Here is a 26,428-nt window from a genome sequence, read left to right on the forward strand (position 1 = left end):
ATATTCCACTTCAGCCACTTCTTATTTATGTATGCCCATCTCTATAGTAATACTATGGTGCAATGTTACTTCTACACTTGGAAGTAGACACCAGTGAATGCAGTGAGGCTTATTAGCAAGGATAACCATACTAGAATGCATAACTAACTGATTAATTTTTTTAATAAACTCACCTGTTTTACATAATAAAATACATTCAAATATTTGCCTAAGGTTGAACAACACAAAGTTAGGAAAGCCACAGGAACAGGGAAAATTGAAAGCAGACTGTGAGAACATTTTTAAAAGTTAAACAATTAAAATAATTTACTTACACTGAACAGCATAGGAAGCCAAGAGTGCAGCAGTATTATAAGGGCAGGGCAATCTATGAACAGAAAAGCACACATAGATACTTACAGTAATATTTAAGACCATCTAATTTACCATATTATTGGAATTATTAAAAGTCTGAAATGGGCATTTTTTTAAAGGTAGTCAGATATGTAAAGGTGAGACTCTCTGAAAATGAGTGCTTGCATTTTATATACTAGCTGGTTGTAAAAAGGAAATTATACCTTTCAATTGGTAAGTGAATTGCTAAACTTATACATTTTACATAAATATTGGAGAATTCCAGGGATTTTGGTAAAACATTCCAGGGAATATCTTTGAGGCTTGTTGGCAACACTGACTGGATGTGAAGTTACAGGACTACAGAAGTAACTAAAGTAAACAGAGTTGTAAATTTCTCAGTTTATCACATGACAACAAAGTCAGCTTTCATATACACTCTGCTTTCGTAACATCACGCTGAAAGTTTACATCTTACTGTTCACATATGACGCTCTTTCCCCACCCTGAATCACTTAATATTTGTGTAATTAATGGGAATGCATGGGAAACAAATCTTACCTTCCAGTTAGAATGTCTTGTTTGATTTGCAAAAAATATTGGTACCTTAAAGAAAAAGTAAGGATAGGTTGATAACATTACTATTATATTTTTAATTACCAAAACAAATATCACATTCTGACTTACAGCATTTGTAATACCATTATTTTAGGCAGGCAAGACACAGCAATTAAAATGAGTCTGACGTTCTAGTAACATAGGCAACCGATACTTTGTTACTTCTTTTGTCACTTCTTTTAACAGGTTGTCTTGGCTGTTTATGTAGGCAATACAAAATCTACTTGTATTGCTACTGGTTTTACTTGTACACACAAGTAAACCCTGTATCAAATTAATACACCAAATCAAAGTGAATGGAAACAGTCTCTGCTTGATTATTTTAAAGTGTAGACTAATGTGTTTTTAGGAAATACAAACTCTTTTTCATTGCACACCTTTGCATGTACCTACAGCAACATTTTTTTCTAATTCACCATTACATTCTCTATTCCATAAACAATTATTCAGTGGCATTTCTCCAAAAATATTAATCTCAGTACTAATAATCTCTGCAAATTTGGTTTCAAAAAGACAAGATTCAGTGGTAAATTCAATAAATCTAGGGCTGTCATGTTTTCAGGTATTGTCTGCATTAAGTGTTAAATTCCTAAGCAAACCTTAGAATTTTTAGATATTTAACTGGCTTCCTGGAGCCACCTGAAGGCCCCAATGAAATATGAAATGTTGTCATTTCATGGGAGGGAAACTTTTGGGCTACTCTGCAGACTTTTTGACTTCTGTGCTTTACTCTAAAACAGGTTAAGCCTCTAATTCCACCTGGGCTTTAGTAATCACTTAGGGGTGTGTGGCACGGAGAGCACTATCTCGGCACCAGCTCTTAGTCCCCCCCCCCCTTGTGGTTTTAGACTGTAATGCTCTACAATTGTGTTTTATTTAATATTGTTTTTCAGGACTGGGATGGGGGGGGGGTTGAGAATGAAGATTATTTTTTTATTGTACCTGTTTTGCTATGTTAATTGCTATGAATTTTTTAATTGTTATTTTTATTGTTGTTGTGAACTGTTATGTATTTTTTGCTATTTATTGTTATTGTGATTTGCTATGTTATTTTTATCGTTACTAGTATTTGCTATGTATTTTGTTTACTGTTGTATCTCACCTGGATTCTTTGTGATTGGGCGGGATATAAATAAATTGTTGTTATTATTGTTATTATTAATAATAATTCAATTCTGATTGAAACATGAGTGGGAGATATACTTAACTATAATTATTCACAAGCTCAGCTGTCCCCCCCCCCCCCCCAGTCTCACTAGTAAATTACGTATGCATTTTGGCTTTTATATTCATATAATAGCTATGATGGTTTGCTCACAACAGGTTCATCTGGGCTAAGCATAGTCTTCTTTCATTGTTCAGATCCAAAGGCTTGGATTCATAGAGGGAGGGGTGGAGAGTATCACGAAATACTGTCACTACTGTGGCCTTATTGTACATGAATCTCTGTGAATCAAAGCCAACACCTCTAACCTAACATACTAAGTTCATGTCATTTGGTATACTAGTTCTTTTAGAAAATATAGTGAGTTGGAAGACCCTTGCTGGATCCTGCTGATAAATATTCCTGCTGAATTCTCACATACTGTATATTCTCATGTATAAACTGACCTCATATATACATTGAGGGCAGGAGCCAAAATTATGGATTTTGATATGACCCATGGATAAGTCAAGAGTAAAACTTAGAGGCATATAACAAAGAATGTAAAGGGTGAAGCAAAGGAAAGCAATGCCAAAGAACTTACAAGATTCTGGCAGGCATAACTGTGCTCACTCAAAAGGCTAAATAGATAAGGAAGAAATTATGGTAAATAGTGGCTTTGTGATATATTTGGGAATGGCCAGGTATGGACGAAGCTAGGAAAACATGCATAAGTCAAAAAAGATGTAAAGTCAAGGTACAGTATTAACTTATTTTTTTAAAAAGCGAGAACTTAGTCTATACCAGCAGAACCCAAAAGACGCACTCTTTCAGTGCTCCTTCGAGGGGAAACATCACCACCATTCTCAACCCACATGCATTCAAAAAGACCAGACATGACGCTGCAGAACTGAGAATAGAGAGGATTGGTACTTATTTTAGGTTGTCCCGTGATGGAGTAAGATCTCGCCTTTCACCACTCTACCCAGGGAAGGGGGTGGTTCTTTTTTTTTTAAATAAGAGTTAAATAACAGTACTTATATTGACCCAAGGATAAGTTGAACAAGATTGTTTGGCTGATTTTTTGACTAAAATTGACTTCTGATTTATATACGAGTAGATACAGTACATATTACTCTTAGACAATAAATATATGGCAAAAGGATCATATCTACTCTGTGACAAGAATCCATTCTAAAGCTGGAAAATCTACATTAGATCAGAATTTCACTCCACAAAAGTGAAAAGTGTCAAAAGTGTGTTATTCTGCCATTTGGTTCAGTCCCTGGTTTACTGAGGCCCTAATTCAAATTTGAGGGTTCCTTTTTAATGAGAGGATCATAAATCTTAACAACAAAATTAAATATACAGTATATCAGTTCAAATTCCTCTTTATACTCATCAACAGAATTTCTCAGTCAATAAGATGAACTTGCATCCAAAGTACCTGTCCACTAGCAGAACAGAATTCTATTCTTTCCTGCAAATCTGCTAGAGGGGAAATCTGTGTGGCATGATGTTGGATGGAGTTCTTTGTCACTACATTATATAGATGAAAGTACATGATCAATATGTATCTACCAGTAGTGGCTGATGTTTTTCATGATAGTTGGTGAATCCACTCCAGGTTTTACTCTAAGCTTTAAAGTCTAAGCTTCAGTCTATCAAAGCTACAACATATTTGAAGAACAGCTTTCAACACAATGGAAAGCTCCTTAAAAGTTTCAGATGGACAGGTTGCTTACCTGTAACAGTATTTCTTCGAGTGGTCATCTGCGAATACATACAAATGGGTTGTACTGCGCCTGCGCAGTGCCTTCGGAAACTTCTAGAATCACTGGGCAAAGTACTCTTTGCAACATATAGAAACTTTTTGGCAGTAGCTCCGCCCATCCCTTATAAAGCCCCTGCTTTCCCGCTCTTTCCCCAGTTCCGCAATTTTTCCGCCAAGTAGGCGACAAGGAGTGAGCCAATTCAGAGCAGGACACCGAGGGGAGGATGGGCGGGATTTGTATGTATTCGCAGATGACCACTCGAAGAAATACTGTTACAGGTAAGCAACCTGTCCTCCTTCTTCGTGGTCTCTGCGAATCATACAAATGGGTTGAGACTAGCAAGCTAAGGTTAAAGGCGGAGGGAGTGTCCTGACACCATAAATAACCAACAATTGTTTATCTGACAACAATAATAAAAAGCTCAAACATTGTCTCAAGACTCGTCTATTGAAAACTGAGTTATAGGTCTGTAAACCCTTGACCCATAAAGGGAGAGTGAGTGTTAAACCATTAACTTAGCAAGCCTAAAAGAGGCTGAAATCAGTGCAATCCAGAAACCAGGATAGCCCTGCCAAAGGCTGCATCTCTCTTGGCCCTGGTGTCCAGCCTGTAATGTTTAATAAATGTCAGGGGCTGTGCCCACACAGCAGCTTTACAAATGTCTTCCAGTGAAACCCCTGAAAAGAAGGCAGAAGATGCTGTTACCGCCCTTGTGGTATGGGAGCGGACCCTGACCGGTAAAGGCTTACCCAAGAGTTCATAAGACAAGTAGATGGTGTTTGACACCCATTTAGAGAGTCTCTGGGCCGATACCGGTAATCCCTTCTTCGGTCCCGAGTAGCACTGAAACAGCCTCTCAGAACGGCTGGAGTCCTTAGTTCTGTCCAAATAAAAGGCTAGTGCCCTTCGGACATCTAGCGTGTGGAGGGCCCTCTCCGCATCCGTGGTCGGGTTCGGGGCCAGGGTAGGAAGCACAATGTCCTGACACATGTGGAACAGTGACACCACCTTGGGCAAAAAAGAAATGTCAGTTCTAAGGACTACCTTGTCCAAATGAAATCTGAGGAATGGCTGGTCCCGTCTCAGAGCACAAAGTTCACCAGCCCGACGAGCCGAGGTAATTGCCACCAAAAACGCCATCTTCCAAGTCAGGAGCCTCATGTCCGTCGTGGCCAGGGGCTCGAAAGGCTTAGACTGTAAGGCTCCCAACACCCCCTCCAGGCTCCACGCCGGAGGTGGCAAGGACACTTGCGGGTTCAGATTATTATAGCCCTTGAGAAAACCCTTAATAAGGGGATCTTTAAAAAAGGAAGGTCTATCTCGAAACTGGAAAAAGGAACAAATGGCCGACAGGTAGCATTTAATCGAAGTGAGGCAGAGGCCCGAGTCGACCAGGGACATTAAAAAGTCCAGCACCACCGGCGTCGATACTTGGGCAGGGGAGAGGTGTCTGTCAGCCAGAAACTTGAGAAATTTGTTCCACTTTTGGGAGTAAGATTTGCGGGTGGCCGGCTTCTGGGCAGCTAGGATCACTCTGCGTACCGGTTCTGGCAGGCAAGCTAGGGATGGATTCTCCATGCTACCAGGGGAAGGGTGTCGATGTCGGGGTGGCGTACTCGACCTCCCTGAACCGTGAGAAGATCCGGCCTGCGTTCAAGCCGGAGAAAGGTGTCCCGGGAGAGATGAAGGAGGCTCGGGAACCAAGGCTGTCCTGGCCACTACGGGGTGATCAGAATGGCATCGGCGGCTTCTGATGCCATCTTGGACACTGTCCTGGTGATCAACGGGAATGGGGGGAAGGCGTACAGCAGCACCCCCGACCAGTCGAATACGAACGCATCCCCAAGGGAGTCCTCGCCTTGCATCCGGGAGCAGAACTGGGGACAATGGGTGTTGTGGACAGTCGCGAACAGGTCTATCTGAGGGGTCCCCCACCGACGGAAGAGGTCCCTCACGGTGTCCGGATGGAGCCTCCACTCGTGGCATGAAGACGGGGACCTGCTGAGGAGGTCCGCGAAGTCGTTCAGTGTCCCTGGCAAGTGTACCGCTTGAAGCAGGATGCCTCGGGCGATGCACCACTCCCACACTCAGAGCGTGATGTCGAGGAGGGTGCGTGATCTGGTGCCTCCCTGTTTGTTCAGGTAGTACATCACCGTGGTGTTGTCCGTCCGGAGTTGTACGACCTTGTGGAAGAGGGAGGATTCGAATGCTCTTAGGGCCTTTTCCACTGCCGTTAGTTCCAGGGCATTGATATGTAGGGTCCTTTCGTCGGGTGACCACACGCCTTTCGCCCAGAGATCTAGAGCGTGGGCTCCCCATCCGTCCTCCGACGCATCCGTGGTTAACACCACCTCTGGCTGAGGCTGTGAAAATGGCATGCCTGCGCAAACGTTCCGGGAGTCGAGCCACCAATGGAGGGAACGGGCGACTGGTCTCGGGATGGTGAGGCGACGGGATGGAGCGTCGGTCTCCGGGTCGAAGACTGACAGGAACCAAGATTGGAGGGTTCGGGATCGGAGCCTTGCCCATGGTGTGACGAAAGTTGTCGAGGCCATGTGTCCGAGGGCCACCTGGACGTCTCTGGCGATAACTCGTCTTCGGTCCGTGCACCGTCGGATGGCCACGCAAAGGGCCCCAAAACGGTCGAGTGGTAGGCAGGCCATGCAGTTGTTGGAGTCTAGGATGGATCCGATGAATCTTATTTGTTTGGTGGGGAGGAGCTGTGACTTTTCGAGGTTGACCACTAGCCCTAAGTCCTTTAGAAGCGTTAGGGTTTCCGAGGTGTGTCGGTGAAGCTCTTGACTTGAAGGGGCCACTATCAACCAGTCGTCTAGGTACGGGAAGATCCTGATGCCCCGGCGATGGAGATGGGATACGACCGGTGCCATGCACTTGGTGAAGACCCGTGGGGCCGTGGCAAGGCCGAAGGGCAGAACATTGTAGCTGTAGACGTCCGTCCCGACTGCAAAGGCTAGGAACCGGCGGTGGCTCTCCCGGATGCTGACATGAAAGTAGGCGTCCTTCAGGTCAATGGTCGCGAACCACAGGCCCTGGTGTAACAAAGGCAAAATAGAGGCAAGCGTTACCATCTGGAACCGGTGGTAGGAGAGGTAAGTATTCAGGGCTCTCAGGTCCAAAATGGGTCTGATGCCCCCATCAGTCTTAGGAACCGTAAAATAGCGGGAGAAAAAACATCTAGGGACGTCGGCGGCATCGACGGGCGAGATGGCGCCCTTGGATAACAAGGTGCGTACTTCGTCGAGAAGGGTGTCTGAGGGGGGTGGTGGATAAGAAAGCTCCGGTCGGAGGGAGCTCTTCGAATTCGAGGGCATAACCCCTACAGACGATGGTGAGGGCCCAAGAATCGGTAGAGATCGAGGCCCAGATGTTGGAGAAGGGCCTCAGTCTGTCCAGAAAACAGAGGGGAGAGGAGACGACGGAGTACGCGGCACCACTTCAATTCCTCTTTTTATTCTGGTCGGGATCCTGCCTCCGGTAATTTTTCTTATACTTGGGAGCGGAACGGCAACCTGAAGAGGAGGAGGACTGCGAGGGGTACCTCTGCCTGGGCTGATCCTGGCGCTGGTAGGGGCAATCCTGTTGGTAGGATATCTGGCCTTGCCCGTACCATGGACGGACGCCGGTGAAACGCTTACGGGAAGTCTGAGGAGAGGAAGACATACCGTGCTTCTTCGCGGCGGTCCGCATGCGGTATTTGAAATTGAGTTTTTCATCCGTCTCCCGGTGGAAGAGGCCGTCTTCATCAAATGGCAAGTCTTCAATGGTGGTACGGGCGTTTTGGTTGAGGTCCGAAGATCTCAGCCAAGCATGTCTGCGCAGGGCAATCGCCGCGGCCATAGACCTCGTCGAGCAATCCATGGAGTGCCTGGCTGACGTTATCAACCAACTCCCAATGGAGTGTGCCTCATCCCGGACCTCGGAAAGAGTGGCCTGGGACTCATCAGGAAGGTCGGGAATAAGCGGGGAGATCTTCTCCATCAGCCACTGGATATAAGCCCCCATGCAGGCGTTATAGTTGGCCACTCTGATCCCCAGGGCTGATGAGAAATAGGCCTTCTTGGCCAAAGCGTCCACCTTCTTTGCCTCCTTGTCCGCTGGCATCACGGACGATTTTGGGGTCGATGTCCGCTGGGCGCCCTCGACGATAGCTGAATTTTGCCTCGGGTGTCCAAAGAGCCATGAGGGAGTGGAAGGAGCAATCCTGTAGAGGGACTCTATCCTGCGGTTGCTGGAAGCCGTCAAAGCGGGAGCTTCCCACGAGCGTCTCGCCAGCTTTTCCAGCGATGGTAGCAAAGGAATTGCGGGTGGAGTGGGCAGCTTTCCGTGGATCCTCCGTTTGATGGGGTCAGAGGCCTCATCTTCTACCTGGGAGGTTTGGATGTCAAGTGCGTTTGACATCTTGATGACGTGTTCAGCAAAGGTGCGGACATCATCAGTGGGCGACACGGCACCAGGCTGGGCAAACTCCTGGACGGAAGGCTGGTAATCCTCGGCATCCGAGGCGCCGGAGTCACTCTGGGGATGGTACCGGGTGTGAGAGAGAGCCTCCTCATCGGGGTCTAGGTCCACCACTTGGAGGTCTGGGGCCGCGCCTGTCCGACAGGAAGAAGCTGAGACGTCCCGAGTAGGCTTAGTGAATGGCTCTGGCCTGGACTTTCGAGATGGAGACCCAAGGCGGGATGCAACAGAATTCCGTGGGACAGCCATGTAGTAGGTGTCCGTCTCGCTGTCATAAAAGTAGTCTGGTCTTTTCGGCTCCTTTGGAGGGGAAGGAGAGGCGGCCCGGTGGACCATGGTGATATGGACAACCGATCTGGGCATCGGGGTGACCGAGCGTTGACTACGTGTGGAGCTCGCTGGAGAGGCCGGTCCCGAGATGACGTCGATGGTGTCATCCGGCATGTGGCGAAAACTAGGCAGGGCACGACCCTCAGAGGGAGAGCTGCGACGGCGATCTGGACGAGTAGAGGGGGCCTCTGTAGTCTTGGAGCTCCCAACCCTGGAGGCCTTGTCCACAGGGCGAGATTCCCGGGGTCTGCGCTCGGAGGCCGGCCGGTCCCTAGAGGTCTCCCTGTGCCGGGAGCCGCCGGAATCCCGCTTGTCAGAGCGGTGTCGTTTGGCCAATGGGTGCTGGTCTCCCGAGGGAGGCGTATGTGTCCTCTTGGAGGCCGAGGGTGACGCGTTAGCGGAAGCCGGAGTCGTCACCTTGGTGGTCGAAGACTTCGAAGCCGAGTCCGCTGAAGCTGAGGGCTTCGGGACCGACGGTGTGGAACCCGAGCCCTTAGTTGAGCTCACTGAGGTCGAGGCCTTCGGGGCCGAGGATCTCGAGGCTGACCCCTTCTGGGCGCTTGAGTCCTTTCCAGAAGCGCGGCTCTTCTTAGAGCTCTTCGGGCGCTTATCTTTCTTGGACGGCCGGAAAACGTCCACCGAAGGGGTGTCGGCGTCCGGTCCTTCGCGAGGAGCCACCTCAGAGAGAGTTGGAGGGTCGGCCATGAGCTGGGTCGGGGCCTCGGGAAGAGCTGGTAACGGCACCGACCCGGTGGAAGAGGGGGGCCCAAGAGAAGACATGGCACCCGCGGCGAAGACCTTGGAATAGATGGCCGCCTTTAGTCTGGTCTCTCGATTTTTTCTCGCTTGGGGAGTGAGGGATTTACACAAGGCGCAGGATGATGGGATGTGCGCCTCTCCCAAGCACAGAAGACAAGCCGAATGGGGGTCCTGGCCGGGGATTTTACCTCCGCAAACGGTGCACTTTTTGAAAGGCACCGAGGGCATGATCCGCTTACGGTTCGTGGTCAACAAGCCGAGGTCAGTAACGAGAGTCAGTCCGGAGAAGAAACGCAGTCAAGGGTCAAGCAAAGAGTGGTCAAAAAAACGGTCCGTGGTCAAGCTACCAGTGATTCCGATGACAATAAGAAGAGCGAAGTTCCCAAAGGCAGCAAACGCGGCGGAAAAAAGGAACTGGGGAAAGAGCGGGAAAGCAGGGGCTTTATAAGGGATGGGCGGAGCTACCGCCAAAAAGTTTCTATATGTTGCAAAGAGTACTTTGCCCAGTGATTCTAGAAGTTTCCGAAGGCACTGCGCAGGCGCAGTACAACCCATTTGTATGATTCGCAGAGACCACGAAGAAGAAAGACCTAAATACTTCAGGCTTTCTAATTTCAACTATTTTTACACTGTTACTGAAAGGCATTTTCTAAGAGAGAGAAAAATAACTGTTAGTAAACCACATTAACAACTCTGTATTTTTGTCATTCTCTTATAAGGCTGCTATTCAGAAGTTTATTATCCCACCCCATCCCAATACTATACCTTTCTCAAATGAACACTATTTTGGGACATCCTATACCCAGAGATTTATAATCATTAACATTTCAGCATGCAAGATTAACATTGAAAACTGAGAAATAATAATGGAGGAAAGTTGATAATGTCACCTTTGTAAAATTAATTGTAACAGTATCATGCAAGTATATCTGAACTTAGAAGACACTTCAAAAATTGCCTAATGATTTATGCAAAAAATTTGGGGGGTAAATCACACTGAGGTTCAGTTAAGATTTTCAAATAGCCTGAAATTTTAACCTAAGACTTAAAGGAATACCAACTATACTGAAGGATGGATCCTATGAAAGACAGTATGCTGTAACTGTTGATAAAATAAAGAAGAGGAAGAAAGATGTACACCACTTTGAGCTGGTTAGAGGCAGAATGTGAAATTAGAATTTTAATACTTTTTTTTAAGTTTGGGAATCAGACCGATTATCATTTCTGAAAAACGTGAGGAATTTTCATCCTGGGGAAGCTGCATTTACAATGACAGATTAAAGTCAACTTTCTTGCTGCTGCTGCTGTTATTGTTGTAAGATAAAATCAACCATGGCACACTACTTATTTCACACTATTTCAGACACATAGCAATTTCGGAAGATGCAACTGCATTTAAATTGTTCTCTAGACCTGGCATGTTATACAGAGGAAAATCTGCAAGGGCAGCTTAGCATTCTTTGCTAAGTGAGGTGGCCTACAAGCAAGTGCCCTTTGTATCCCAGCTTTGTTACACAATGATAAAAGGGTCAATCATTCCTTACCAAAGCAGTTCAAGAGCTGCTTCCATATGATCAGACTGAAGCCTAGCTCATTTGGTTCCTCCTAACAGGCATTATGTGAGTAGCAAAGTATCCAAATATATGAAAAGAACAAGCCACTGTATTAATCAGTTGCCTCACATCAGCATTATCTTGAATTCCTCAACACTCATGTAACATATTATTGTGGAAGTAAGCTGAATTTAGAACACCAGTATCTCTGCACCTATCTGATCAAACCAATCAGCACTGATCTGCAGACTTTAAAACTTGTCCGACACACAGAGAAAAAGCCAAATCGTATACCTCAATTACTACAACTCTATTTTCTGTAAAATAATGTATAACTTCCAAAAATATTAATTGTATTATGTTATTTCCATATATTTATTTTAGAACTGTTTTGAACACACTCTTGTACTGCGGGTCAGAAAGATGTTTCTGCCTGAGAGAGGCTTTCCTGGGGCATATGGACAGATGATATGAATGTAGCACTGCGGGTGTTCAAATACACATAAAGATTAATTAGTTGTTGTCTGCATTCTGCTTACAATATACAATGCAAACCACTCCTGCACTGGAAAATCAATTGAGATTAAAGCAGCTTTAGCAGAACAGAGTTACAGACAATTAATATTGTGACTTCTTCAAAGAAGAAAATATCTAATAAAGACAACCTTTCGATCTATATCTCTTACTAATAGTTAAAACATAACTCAAAGGAAAGAATATAATTTTAATTAGCAAAGCACTTGGGTATAAGATGCAAAGCAGACCTTTTGGCATGTTAATTTATTCTAAGTCAACTAACTTGTATTCTGGGGCAAATCAGAGGGATGCATGTTTATTAAATAAAGGATGGTACATTTGGATACAAAGCACATGTAGAAAGGACATTCTTTTCTTTTTCAGAAGCTTGGGAAGAAGTACTGAAATCCACCTGGTTTAATCCACTGTAATCCACTGCTGCCATACTTTTTGGTATCAAAGCAGGGCTGAGCAAAAGTGGCATACAGCAGACCACACAATAAATTATGAAGGCAGTGAGGTTTCCTTCTTCTGACAATACAGTCAGCCCTCCTTATAGGTGGGCTTGCCTTCCACGGCTTTGAGCTCATGCAAAAGGCAAGCCCAGGCAGAAATAATGGGGGGCGTACTTGCGCTGCACACCCTGTGTGCTGTTGTGTGAGCATACGTCCCATTATTTCCTATGGGGCTTGAGCATATGCTCTTTTCCCCAAACGTGGGGGGGGGGGGCAGAACAGATCCCCTGCATATGGGGAGGGCAGACTGTACTGTACAAAAAAGTAACTGCACCACGCCTGATCTATAGCTGGAAAGCACATCTGAGTTGGTCCTCAGCAACTAGTTATCTGTAACCAATACAACATCAACAGCTGGATGAAGGATAGGTAAGGATTGGTTATATTCAGTTGAAACAACCAACATAAAACAGTCCAGAATTCTAGTGGCTTTAAAAAAAAACCCGGAGTCCTATATGACTTGTACCAATATGTTCAAGGCTTTCTAAACACAGTGAAATTACAACCGATTACATTTTTGAGGCTGTTCAGAATATACAAGTTGATATATTGTTTCCTAGTCACAAATATCTTCCCATTTAGGACAGGTTCTTATGTGAGCAAGATATCTGCAGGTTCTTCAGATACAATTAAAAAAAAATCCCTGGATGCAGGGATGAACCTCTAGAACAGTGGTTCTCAACCTTTGGGCCTCCAGATGTTTGGGACTTCAGTTCCCAGAAGTCCCAGTCAGCATGCTCATTGTTCAGGAATTCTGGGAGTTGGAAGTCTCAAAAATATAGAGGACCAAAGATTGAGAACCACAGTTCTAGAAGGTTCAACATATTTTTGCTCACCTTTCACATGTGCATTTTTTTTAGTTTTTTAAAAAAAGTTTACTGAAAGATGTTGAACCACTCTTCTTTTTTATGCTGTAGGAACCTATCCCTATTGTTCCATGTTACTTCTGGCACTGGTACCAAAGTTTCTGTTGATGAAATAATGTCCAGAAATACATCAACTTTGTTAACTGAGGCATACCTTTACTTTATATCAAAACTATAACTAAACTTCAAGCTAACATATTAAAATAAGAGAGAGACTGATACCGTGTGTATTCTTCTTGAAGTTTATTAGGATCGCCTACAAAAAATTTGACTCTGAAGTTCAAACTGTGAGGAGATCCTCCTAAAATTAACCAAAACATCTTATTAGAATATAAGACTAATCTAATTTTGTAAGTATTTTTCATTTAATGTAAGTAAAAAAAAAGTTTTGCTTACTCTTCAGTTGTTTCCTGACTGGCTTGTTTGGATCCAGCCACCTCTGGAAAGAAAATAAGTAACTCATTATGTGTTTTTTCCAAAATAACAAACATTATCACTGTAATATTGCTCAACAATATAAAATGAACACAGGTGTGTTATGCGGTGTTTATGGTGTCAAATCGGTTACTAGATACATAGCACAATCCTCCTTGACAGCTACACCAAGCTGATAATCTGCATCTGCTCTGGAGGCACAGAAGATGCAGCTAAAGGAGCTCCTGACTACACAAGATAAACATAACATGGGACAACTCCAAGCCAGATATTATCACGTAACCGGTTTGTTTTTCCTGCCATGTGGCTCAAACTGTAACGCTGCAATTAGAAAATCTTTATTAAACGTAATAACGTTATTAGTGGAATTTTTATTACATATGATATACCTCACTATGGGTCAGTACAGATGGCCCTAAAGGGGTGGCTTGATGCCACCCCTTTGATTGCTGGATCAGGACCGCAGCAACCTCAGGCTGCAGCCCTGGTCCAGCATTTTTCTGGCCCAAAAAGAAGCAGGAAAATGCATCTCCTTTTTGAGGTGGAAAAAAGCCACCCTTTCTGCCACAGTGGTGCTGGTCAGGTGGGCAGCTTGATGCTGGCATGGGGGTGTCATCAGGGCTGATGTCATCTAAACGCCACATCCCCATGCTAGCATATTATGCTGGTCTATTTTGCCCCTATGTTGAAAACTATGAGTAGTAAACACAAGCAACTGGGCTGAATTTTTTCCTCCTGAGAGAAATCAGATTTTGGAGTATAGTTGCTAAAAACGCATTTATTCTTAAAAGAAACTTAATGGCACCCTGAGAACATCAATGTTCTGTTTAAGGCCTATTTTCTTGCTTATTTTTCAATTCTTCTTTTTCAAACCCCATAAAAAAGATGAAAAGATAAAATCATCTCCTGAAGGACTATCGTGACCTCCATTCTCTTTTGTTTTTGTAAAAACTTTTTATCTTGTTATATTTTTTCTAAGAATGTACACAAAATTATATTCTCTGAATTCAGAGTTGCACACTATTAGAAAATGTTCTACTGATCTCTGCATAAAACCATTTTAAGGACCAATCTATCACATAAATGCTACTGAAAGTGGTGGTCTTTGAACTGGTGCCAGCCTGAGGCACTGGCTACCAATCCACAGAGAGTTTCCATGAAAAAAAGAAGAAACAGTTGAGGTCAATTGGTACAAATATGGTACAACCGGTGGGGGGGGGGGGGAGAATAATTGTCAGTTCCCCATCAGAGAGCATTTTTACACTACAAGAGCCAGAGTGGTATAGTGGTTTGAGTGTTGGACTACAACTCTGGAGATGAGGGCTCAATTCCCAGCTTGGCCATGGAAACCCACTGGTGACCTTGAGTTGCACAAGCTTGCCCAGAAAAACACCTTAGGGTTGTCATAAGCCGAAAACGACAGGAAGGCATACAACAAATAAAAAAACTGTAGTTAGATTCAACACTAGAGGGAGCACAAGGGAAATGTCTCTAAGATAAGATCACTCCAGCTGCTAAAACCAACTACAGTACTTTGAATCAGGAATCATATTTCATAGAATCATAAGGGTTGGAAGAGACCACAAGGGTCATCAAGTCCAACCCCCTGCCATGTGGGAAACGGAATCACAATCAAAGCACTTCTGACAGATGGCCATCCAGGCTCTCTTTAAAAACCTCTGCAGAAGGAGACTCCACCACAATCCAAGGGAGCGCATTCCACTGTCAAACAGCTCCTACTGTCAAGAAGGTCTTTAATCTGCATGTTCAACCTGCAGCTACCTGTATTGCCTTGCGTGTATTTAGTCTGCCTCAGCCTTTATCTAACAACTATTCTTATAGTTCAGGTACAGTCCACTTTTTTCCAAGTCAAAACATGTGCTTTTTGTTACAAATTCTGATTTCAGGAACCATGAGGTCAAATACCCTTTTCTTCTGGAAGCGCTACAACCAGAAACAAACATCATGTAACACAGGAAAACTGAGCTAAGTCTGGGAGGTTTTAATATTCTCTGTGTCTATATGTCTATCACACATTGGCACATGTGATACAGAAAGTCTATATTCTTTCCTAAAAATTAGGAATACACAGCAACCTTAAGATTTAGTTGGCAATCACTGGATTTAATTCAGAATTACTTGGAAATAATCCAATTTGATTCATGTTTGTATCCAGGTCTTGATTTAGAAATTTCTACCTTTGTGCCTCCCATTGTATAGAACTGGAAATCAACAGCTATAACTTTCTCTCTCTTTTTTTAAAAAATAATTGGATGAAGGTTGCAGGTTACTGTAACCTGACTTAGAAATACTGTAACATGACTTACAAATACTTTGCACAGTAAGTGCAGAGAACTTGTACTATTTACCTGTAATTTTTTCATATACTCAATTATAAGTTGCCCACCTGTATAAGTTGATGGCACATTTTGGGGCCAAAATTATGAATTTTGATATAGCCCATGGACAAGTCAAGGGTAAAACTTTGTGGCATTTAACAAAGCAAAGTTTCCAGCAGAAAAGCAAAGGAAAACAATGGCAAAGGACTTACAAAATTTCAGTCTGTGCTTATACTAAAGGCAGAATGGATGAGAGAATAGAGAGGAAGTCAGTGATTCCAGGACAGATTACACTCTTGCCTTTCACCAGGGAATGGTTCCTTTTTTTTTTTGGTAAGAGTTAAAGTACAGTATTTATATTGACCCATGGGTCAGTTTTTTGACTGAAATTTCTAGACTTATACATGAGTATATACAGTATATTTTGAAAGAGTTCTGTTTTTATTTCTTGGTAGAATTGGATGAAAGCTCCAAATATAGTTCCTCCTTCTGAGGGGACCAAATCTGTTAAAGTGCAGGTAAATAGATACAGGGAGCTTTATGCATGAGATTTCTTTACAGTTTAAGGTTTTTAAAAAATAATGAAATTATCTTCCTACATTTTTACAGACAATTGTTATGAAGGTAACATACAGCCAAAAAAATAAAAAAAAGCCTGAAAAAACTCTGAAGAAGAGGCAGTGTCTTTCATGGAAGCAGAATCTTTGTATTTGTGAAGCAGGAAGGAGTGATATGCTTCTCAAACCCTCTTTTTTTTTTTTTTTTTTTTTTTTTTTTTTTTTTTTTTTGGCAATTTGTATTAAAATGGTATATATGCCAAAGAGATTCCAAGGGCAAAAAATCTGCAAAATGTGGAGGAGCTAGGTAAATGACAAATTATAAAACTATTAAAGGACAGTTATGATAAATGATTTTTAAAATTCCATTGGTACCAGAGAGTGCAATAGGACACGGAAGGACACTGGATATGGAATACAGAGTGGAAAAGGTAAAAGAACTTGACCATAAAGCATTTTCCAATCAGCATCCAATGCTACTCCTCCTTGGTCCCAAATATGCCACAAAAACTCTTAATATGCCTGATACGTTAAGGTACAGACTGTCTTTGAAGGAGCCCTCCTTTAGTTAGGCCATGTTCTGAATCTTTTCAAATCAACTTTATTTGGTTCAGGATTCAGCTTCATCTAATGCACTCAGCTACTAACCATACAGGTCTTGCAAACCTTTGCTAATGCAAATGCATGCACAGGGACATAGACAATGAATCTGAAGATACTTGGGGGGGGGGGGGGAATCAGCCAAGGAAGGATTTGGATTTGCCACTGGGCTTCAGATGTGCACACTGATGATTAGAAAAACAAAAGGCCACATGCATCCTGTGTGAAATAGTCATATTTCTTCAGGAAACAACACTTGCCCAATTCTGTCTCTGTTTGTAACTGTGAGCCAAGGGATATGTTACTGACCATATGGGGAACATTCAAGGATTACTTTCTAGGCCACTGATTTCCAGGCATTATACTCTACAGATTGGGGGGAGGAAAGCTTTGTTACAACAAAGGATTTGTCATCTAAGCTAGTACAGTCAGTATAACTACATTTGTGCACCCCCACCCCCACAAATCAAAACAAACAAAGAACAACCCTCTTCCCTGCAACAACCCAGTAATAAAAGAAATACACATTATTCTAACAAGTAACTTGACAGGACAAACTGAGAAACTTGATGATATATACTATGAGTTATCCTTATTTGTGAAATTATGTGATGAGGGAAAGAATACAGAGTGAATAAAACTCAGTTTGTATCCGCTACATTAAAATTGGTATTTTAAAATACAAACAGATATTGGCATATATTAAAATATAAATAGGTCCATCGTACTAAAAGGAACCTGTTCAACCAGCAACAGGGAACACAATAGGATGGTCACACTTTAAAAACTGGTAAAAACTATTACACAGGGGGAAAGTATATACAGTGGTACCTCGGGATACGAATTACCCACGTTACGAAATTTTCAGGATACGAAAAAAATTAATTTAAAAAAACTGTTTCGGGTTAAGAAAGTTTTTTCGGGTTACGAAAAAACTTTTGGTGCTTTTCTGCGCGATTTTACACCAAATCGCGGCTTTTCCCCATTAGCGCCTATGGGGATTCGGCTTGCGAAAGCCTTTCGGGTTACGAAATTGACAGCGGAACGAATTAATTTCGTAACCCGAGGCACCACTGTATAGGTTAAAAGAGATTATGGATGCAAGAACAGATGGATATTCACTATCTAGTAATATATATAAGCTGAGCATCAGGAAGAGCTTTCTAAAGCTTTGTTGTTGTTGTTGTGGTGGTGGTGGTGGTGTGCCTTTAAAGTAGTTTCCAACTTATGGTGACCCTAAGGTGAACCTGCAATGGGGGTTTCTTGGCTAGATTTGTTCAGAGGTGGGTTGCCACTGCCTTCCTCTGTGACAGAGAGAGTGTGACTTGCCCAAGGTCACCCACTGGGTTTCCATGGCTGAGTGGGAAATCAAATCCAGTTCTCCAAAGTCATAGTCCAACACTCAAACCACTGAACCATGCTGGCCCTCTAAAAAAAAGTTGGATGAATTTGCGAAATATATTTGGTAATACTCAGTGATCAGAATCTTGATAATCTCAGCCTTCTTTATTTTAAAAATTATTTTTTTTATTAAAAAAGGCCCATATTTTCCAATCTTTTTTATTGGAACAAACAGGAGAGATGAGATCCTGACCTGCAATAAAGGGCAGGATTACAAATGTTTTTAAAAATAAAAGGTTGTATGAGTTGCCCAAGATCTTCAAATATCTCCTGAAGGGCAACATTTGGTAGCCCACGATGGAGACAACAGGCAGATTAGAATCTTGCCACTAGACAATGGAGCCAAGCAAGAAGAAAGTGGCGGCTGTTCCCAGGAGTGAGTATTTAAAGAGGGACAAGCAGGTTTGAAAGGGTTGTTGATGTTTATTGTGCCCTGAGGGGTGAAGAGCCATTGAGGCTAGGTTAGGCTGCTGTGAGGGGAGTAGGAGAGGGTTTTAAGTACCCAAGAAAGAGATGAGGAGTGTCCTTAATTAAATTGTTGTAGTGTCTTGGTTGAGACATAGTGTTTGTTGACTAGTGGAATCACCGGTAACCTGACGATACAAAAGTTTAACAATGGTTCTGTGAGAACTTAGTCTGTTAGGAAACATATACAGTTTGTCCTTGCCATAAGCGGGGGATCCGTTCTGGACACACACACACACACACACACACACGCCCCCGTAAAGCAAATTTCACGTATGCTAGAGTCCTATTGATTTCAATGATGGCACAGCATTGTGTCCCTCACTGTTCGCGGAAGCTGAAATCCGCATACAGGGAGTGACGCGTATGCCGAGGGCACACTGTATGTAAAGCTATAAACAACTACAAAGACAAGCTAAAGAAACTGTTAAATTGTGTAACTAATAAAGTATTTACACACCGTATCCATAGTGAATATCATCCACCAAAAAAGATGACTTGTAAATAAATCATTACAGTCCTCCCTCTGTTTTCGCAGTAGATCCATTCTGGACTCCCCCCCCCCCCCCCCGCAAAAATGGAAAGTCGTGCATATTCAAACCTTACTGGCTTGAATGGAGCCACACCCACTTGGATAATTTAATTTTAACTCCTTCCATTCGGCCCCTGCAGATAATCAAGGGGCGTGGATCCCAAGTCTGCAAGAATGGGAGGGAGGATTGTATTTTGTTTTAACAAGCAGCTGTCTGAAGTGATTTCAGAAACACATTAAAAACGCTACCAACAATGAGAAAAGCCTTTTAGGTTTGGGACACATTAGATAGTGGGTGTGTGGCTGTCAAAGAATACTTGGTGCTAAGCTGGGGGGGAATTTTGAAACCCATAAGGCTGCTATTTAAAGAGAGTTAGAGTGTAGGAGACACTTAAGAAAGTCCCAAGTTCAAGTCTTGCAGTGAAGAATTAGTGGGATAGTGATCATCACCTTCACATAATTCGTGGCAGTAGTGGGATCAAAAAAGACCCACTGGGCTGCCATCTGAGAAAGTAATTGCGTGGGTGAGTCTCATCGTGACATCCACAGAAATTCTGAAAAGTCTACCTTTAACATTACCGTAGGCCTGGTACAGATCACCCAAAAAGGGCGGTCTGCTGGCACCCTGGTTTGTTCCGCGAGGAAGCCGCAGTGGACAAACCAGGCGGCTTCCTTGAGGAGCAAAAAACCCCGCAAAAAGCAGGTTCTTTTTGCAGCGTCATAATGACACCGCGGTGTGCCAATGGTGCACTGCAACATCATTATGGTGCTGCAACATGCGGACACTAGCTGTCCGTTGCGTCAAAATGGCAGTGCCCAACTGTACAGGGCACTGCCATTTTGATGTACGGAAGACGTGCTAGGGTTGTGATGCCCCGAGGCAATCCTAGCACGTCATCAAGACGTGCCATGAGGCCCGTCTATACCAGGCCCTAGTGAACATTTTCCCAGTTCACAGAGCCCAAAAAATTAACCCCTTTTTAATTTTCTATAGTAACTCTAGACACTGGGAATATGGAGTACTATTGGAAATTAAAATATAAGTGAGATCAAGCAACCCTATCATGCTTAGACAGGAAATGTTGGCCATCATATATAGGCAAATTCAGTAAGTCCCAAAAATGGAGAAAAAGGCCCATCAAAAAGCAAATCAGGCCTGTTTTTTAGTAATATCCCCTTCCTTAAGCTTATTTATTTATTTAATTTTTATCCCGCCTTTCTCCCAAAGTGGGAGCCAAGGCAGCTTATCTTCCATCTTAACCTTTATCAATTTGACCCAACATTAACCTGACCAAAAAATTAAAAGTAAAGGGAAAAGTAGTCCCTTGACATGAATGTCTAGTTGTAACTGACTGTAGGAAGCAGTGCTCACCCTTGTTACTAAGCCGAAGAGCCAGCTTTGTCTGAAGATGAATTTGGCAGTCATTTAGCCAGCATGACTGCACCAAATGATGTTACCTTCCCATCAAAGTGTTACCTATCTATCTACTTGCATTTGCATGCTTTCAAACTGCTAGGCTGGCAGAAGCTGGGACTAGTGACAGGAGCTCATCCCATCACGCAGCACTCAGGCCTCGAACTGCCAACTGCCAGGATCAAGAAATGAAGCAGGTGAATGACTGATTAAATTCTGCAAGGCCAAGAGTCTATTCATTACAAACAGATTCTTCAAGCAACCAAACAGGCATACAATGTAAAAATCAGACTACCTAACTGGAAGCAGTCTGATGGAGAAGCTCCTTTCCCACTGCAAAACAGGATCAGGAGCAGATTTGTGGCACAGATCATAAATGGCTAATATCAAAATTAAAGCTAAAGAACTAAACCAACCACTGTGCCAAAATACAACCTGAAGAGCATCCCTGTAGTATGTAAAGGTAATGCAAAGAATAAATTCTCACTACTAAGTCTCAATTAGCCAGAGTAGCCAGAAAAACCCTGGACTGAAGCCAGGGACACAGTGAAGGAGAAATGCCCAAAGATATTATCTGCAGTGGAAAAAGAAAAGAAAAAAGAAAGCCCTTAATGAACAAGAGCTGAAGCTTTTCAAGCACTAAAGGACAGACAAGAACCAAAAGTGGAGACAGAAATAGAGTCAGAACCCTGAAAGTAACTGTTCAATGACTTATGTGCTGGGACAAGAATTGCTATAATAATCTATGCAAACAAACAGAACATGATAATAAAAAAGGAAGAAGAGCCTTTTTTCACAAGATCGAAGAAATCAAAGGGAAACTGAAATTTCAGTTGCATTCACACTGCAGAAATAATCCAGTTTGACACCATTTTTAACTATCATGGTTGAATGCTATGGAATTCTAGGATTCGTAGTTCATTGTGGCACCGGAGCACTGACAGAAAAGGCTAAATATCTCATGAAGCTACAAATCCCAGAATTCCATAGAATTGAGCCATGGTGGTTAATGTGGTGTCACACTGGATTATTTCTGCAGCAGAGATGCAATCCAAGAACAATACAATCAACAGGAGAACACATTACATTACATTACATTACATTATGCCATCGGGCCTGAAGAGGAAGAGCCCTCCCCTCCCTCCTTCCAACTGTCATCTTCTGGCCTGGAAGGGAGTGAAAGGGCAGGTCCAATGCCATCAGGCCCGCCCTCGATTAAGGAAGAGAGCTCTCCCTCCAGTCCATCTGCCTTGGTCCAGGCCTCAGAGGGAGAGAAGAATGCTGGACCTGATCCCCTCCCCCACCCACCATTCCCTTCTCCTTTTGTGTCATGTCTTTTAGATTGTAAGCCTGAGGGCAGGGAACCGTCTATTATCCCCCTCTGTTGTAAGCCGCCTGGAATCCCAGTGATTGGGCAACATATAAATAAATTATTATTATTATTATTACACGACTAAGTAGAAATAAAAAGACAATGGAAAAAATACAATGAAGAGCTATATAAAAGAGATGAAAAAGATGACAGATTAGTTCAAGGAAGAACCATTTGAAGATGAACCTAAAATTTTAGAAAGTGAAGCTGCATTCAGAGCACTTGGGAGAAATAAATCACCAGGAACAGATGGCAGATACAGAATCTATTCTACTTCTAAATAAAATCTGTCAACAAATATGGAAAACAAAACAATGGCCTACAGATTGGAAACACTCAACATACATTTCAGTCCCCAAGAAATGGGACATCACATATCGCAGTAGCCATAGGACCTCTGCAGCATTTTCCCATGCAAACAAAGTGATGCTCAAATTTCTACAACAAAGACTTTTATCTTATATGAAGTGAGAAATGCCAGATGTCCAAGCTTGGTATAGGAAAGGAAGAGGCACTAGGGATCATATTGCAAACATACATACAAACATAATGGAGTACACCAAAGAATGTCAGAAGAAAATCAGCCAGTGCTTTATAGATTATATCAAAACCTTAAATTGTGTAGATCATGAAAAACTATGAATCACTTTTAAAGAAATGGCTGTGCCACAACATTTAATAATAATAATAATAATTTGTTTTATTTATATACCGCTATTCCAAAGATCATAGCGGTGAACAGCAAGTAAGCTAATTAGCAAGTAAGCTAATTTGCCCCCAACAGTCTGGGTACTCATTTTAGTGACCTCGGAAGGATGCAAGCCTGAGTCGAGCTTGGGCCCTTTTGCTGGTCTTGAACTCGCAACCTTGTGGTTTTGAGTGAATGGCTGCAGTACAGGCATTTAACCACTGCGCCACCAGGGCTCCATTTGACATCCTAATGCATAACCTGTACTCTGGACAGAGCCTACTACAATAATGAAGAAATGTGGAAAATTTGAATTATTTCCAACTGACAAGGGGCCAGGCAAACCAGGATTAATTTTATCACTCTGTCTCTTTAACCTATATGCTAAATTAATTAAAGCAGGATTAGACTCAGAGGAAGGAGGCATGAACAGTGGAGGAAAGAACATCAACAATTTAAAATATGTAGTAAAAAACGCTAACAGGAAGAAAATCAACTAATTTGAAATGTGATGATGGATACTGTAGGGTGCTAAAAATGCAAATAAATGGAGCAAAGCAAGCCTGAACTCTCCCTAGAAGCCAAGATAACCAAACAGAGACTGACATACTTTGGACATTATCATGAGAGGATATGGCTCCCTAGAAAAGATTATAAATCTTTGTAAGATAGACGGCTGTAGGAAAAGAGGAAGATCACATTACAGATAGATGGACTCAATCAAAGATGCCACAGCCCTGACTCTGCAAAGCTGAGCAGGGCTGCTGAAGACATGTGACTTGGAGGTCTCTCATTCATAAGGTCACCATAAGTCCAAGACTGCAATTAACAACAACAAATCAAAATGAATCACTTATTTGCTGGCTCTTTCTTCATCACTTTAGCTAAGACGGGGCTTATATAATTTGGTGCTGGAGACGGAACTTTTAATTTATAATCTGCTTCAGAAGCTCTGTCACATGTTCCATCACCAAGGCTGGTGGGAATACTGAACAGGGGCTTTTTGTGGCAGCTCCCTGATTTGGAACTTTTTCTCTAAGAACATCAAATAACTATACTTTTGTTATTTACATGACCTATAAAGAATGCTTTGCTTAGGAGACTCCTGACTGGGTTTCAATAATTTTAAAAAATTTAAAAATCTCTATTAATGTTTGAACACTGGATTGTGCTGTTTTTGATTTGAATTGTCTGAGACAGAAAGCTGTATATTACCCAGGTGGTCCATTTGGGCAGAAAGATAATTCACAAGCACTTTAATAAACAAAGAATACACTTCATACAACTCCCAAGTCCCCAACTTTATGTGCACTTTGCTAAAATCAGATAACAGAAGTCACTCCTAGTTTTGTTGTGAACTGACCAATTTTCCAGGGGTGGCTTGCCCAGGGTTATGTGAGGGACATGCAGGGGCAAAAATTGATCTGCTCCATTGTAGTACAGTACTTTCCTTGCATAGGCTCCACTGAAGTTGATGGGATATACTATTGGATAAATATTACTTTGCTTTACATCTTGTCCATCATAAAAATATGAAAACAATAAAATAGAGCACGTCTAATAAAAACTAATTATTAGGAGACAAAAACATATTCACACCAAAGTTCCAGTCATACTCACTAACAATTCATAAATGACAAGGTAAAGTTAGGTCTCAGGCAGGCATCAAAATTCCAGTGAGATTGTACACATGTTTAAAATCGCATCACTAGTGAATGCTAGTAAATACATAGATTTTCACCACTCTTTTAACACAAGCTAGGCATGAATATTATAATTTGAATAAGCACTTCAATTCTTTCACAGCATCCATTACCAAGAACATTAATTTTGTTACATGTACTTCCCATTCTTACATGCCTGGAGACTCAAGAAAAAGAAAATAGCACAAAGTACAGGAGTACCATGTAGCCAAACCTTATAACACAGTTTTTCCAAGATATCTGTTCTGCCTTCTAGCTTTGATATAATTAAATCTAACGGAAATTGGAATGATCAAACTCAGGAATACAAATCAAATGGGCTACCTGATATACCAAACCAAACCTCAAACTTAAAAAGAATAACAAAGGACAAGAATTTGTTTAAAATATGACAATAACTTACCGGGTTATCAGTAGAATCATCAGCCAATTGTAAACCAAAATAGTCCCTCTCAGTCAGATCAAGATGCCTAAAAACTATATCCAACAGAACTTGACCCTGATCATGTTTCTGAAAAGAGATAATAATGAATAAAAATGTTGGCAAATGAGAATAAAATTTTAGACACCAGCTATGCAAGACACCTTGCCTCTCATCGTTCTCACCAGGCCCCAAATAATGAAACCGGGGGGGGGGGGGGGGATTCAAAACTGCTTCTACAGGAAACACGCATACATTTAAACTGAATAAATTATTTATTTAGTCTGGAAGTCAGTTGTTCCGATCTTAATGTTGGAACAGTTTCTCCAGTTTAAATATTACTACAAATATCCTACCAGTGCTAAAAATAAATCTCTTTTAAGGTAAATATAAGGCTCTATTATATGAACAGGTCTATTCCAAATTTTGAACCATGCTAGTTTGTCTTTTGGACTTAAATAACTTTGCTTGCCTTTTGGAACTTAAGTTTAGGAGGAATGGACAAGAGATCAATTTTGAAATCTAAAATTTAACCAAACAAAAAGAGATTTCAACATTCAAATTAAGGTGGATTTTTCATATCTTTGTTTCCAATTTCTGAAACATATTACCTTTTTAATTTCTGTATTTTAAATCTACTGCCTTTTGTGGCCGAAACCTCAATGTGAAAAAGGGCCAGAGTCTAAAGACAAACAAAGTAACCAATAGTGTACTATTTTTTCCCAAAGAAAATGTGAGTGAAAACGACTGACTAGTCTTATTCAAGGACCTAAATGGATGCATCATATTGAATCTCTTAAAGGCTCTGAAGTCAGAGAACCACATTCCCAAGTGAATTCTCTTTTGATTACTCATGAACCAAGAACATAAAATATAGGAACAAAAGCCTACAATCTTCCAGCACATTTATTTTAAACATTTATTCACTTGCAAGATATAACTGAATGAGAAAGCAAAATCAGTTTTGTTTAAATGATTGCATGTTACTATATACCTCACACTGAAATAACTTCTCTTTGTCTACTATACTACAATGCAACTTTGTAGTCATAAAAATGCTCAGCAAGTCTGCCCCTGCTCATGAGATATGGATTGTCTCTTCCTCTTACACTTCATAGGTTTGCTTCTCAACCATTCTTTTGTTTCCTTCATGCATTCCAGATTCCTTTCATGCTACCTTGCATGCTTTGGCCTGCTGGACAAGCTATTTATGCAGAACTTCCTCTCTGTATACACAATAATGCTGAAGTCCAATAGCTGATGCAGCATTTCACATGAAACAGTGAGTATACAGGAAGACTTCCCTCCCATCCTGCCTGATTTATATTTTCCAGGTTTGAGAATTATTTCTCCAAGTAGCTTTCTGGCATTTGCTTTCAACAAATCCCTACGGCAAAGTATATCTACTTCTATTGCTGATTCATTACAAATAGATCTGCTATTCAAGCAATTGTTTTCACAAAATTGTAAGATTGCTATTTTCCCATAAAATAAATCCCATCACCAACTTAGACACAGTCTTCATTCAGAAAATATCAAGGTATCTATCAATTTATTACCAATAGACAGATGAAAATAAGCAGATGAAAACTGTTACTTACAAGTGCTAGCAT

General features: G+C 42.1%; 1 protein-coding gene across 2 annotated transcripts in view; it reads right to left on the minus strand.

The window, feature by feature from the left end:
- The window catches only part of LOC149313985 (tyrosine-protein phosphatase non-receptor type 4), a 155,102-nt gene that overhangs the window by 79,857 nt on the left and 48,817 nt on the right, over positions 1–26,428 (minus strand). For both annotated transcript variants that reach the window (XM_089520313.1, XM_089520312.1), the window contains exons 3-7: positions 24,798–24,905; positions 13,285–13,327; positions 13,111–13,189; positions 895–939; positions 315–367 (exon numbers count right to left, since the gene is read on the minus strand). In XM_089520313.1, the coding sequence (XP_089376439.1) occupies positions 315–367; positions 895–939; positions 13,111–13,189; positions 13,285–13,327; positions 24,798–24,905 (328 nt within the window). The remainder of the gene's footprint in view (positions 1–314; positions 368–894; positions 940–13,110; positions 13,190–13,284; positions 13,328–24,797; positions 24,906–26,428) is intronic.

The sequence above is a fragment of the Sceloporus occidentalis genome, unplaced genomic scaffold (genome assembly GCF_023333645.1).
Source record: "Sceloporus occidentalis isolate IW3139 unplaced genomic scaffold, rSceOcc1.0.p SCAF_4, whole genome shotgun sequence".
Taxonomy (NCBI): Eukaryota; Metazoa; Chordata; class Lepidosauria; order Squamata; family Phrynosomatidae; genus Sceloporus; species Sceloporus occidentalis.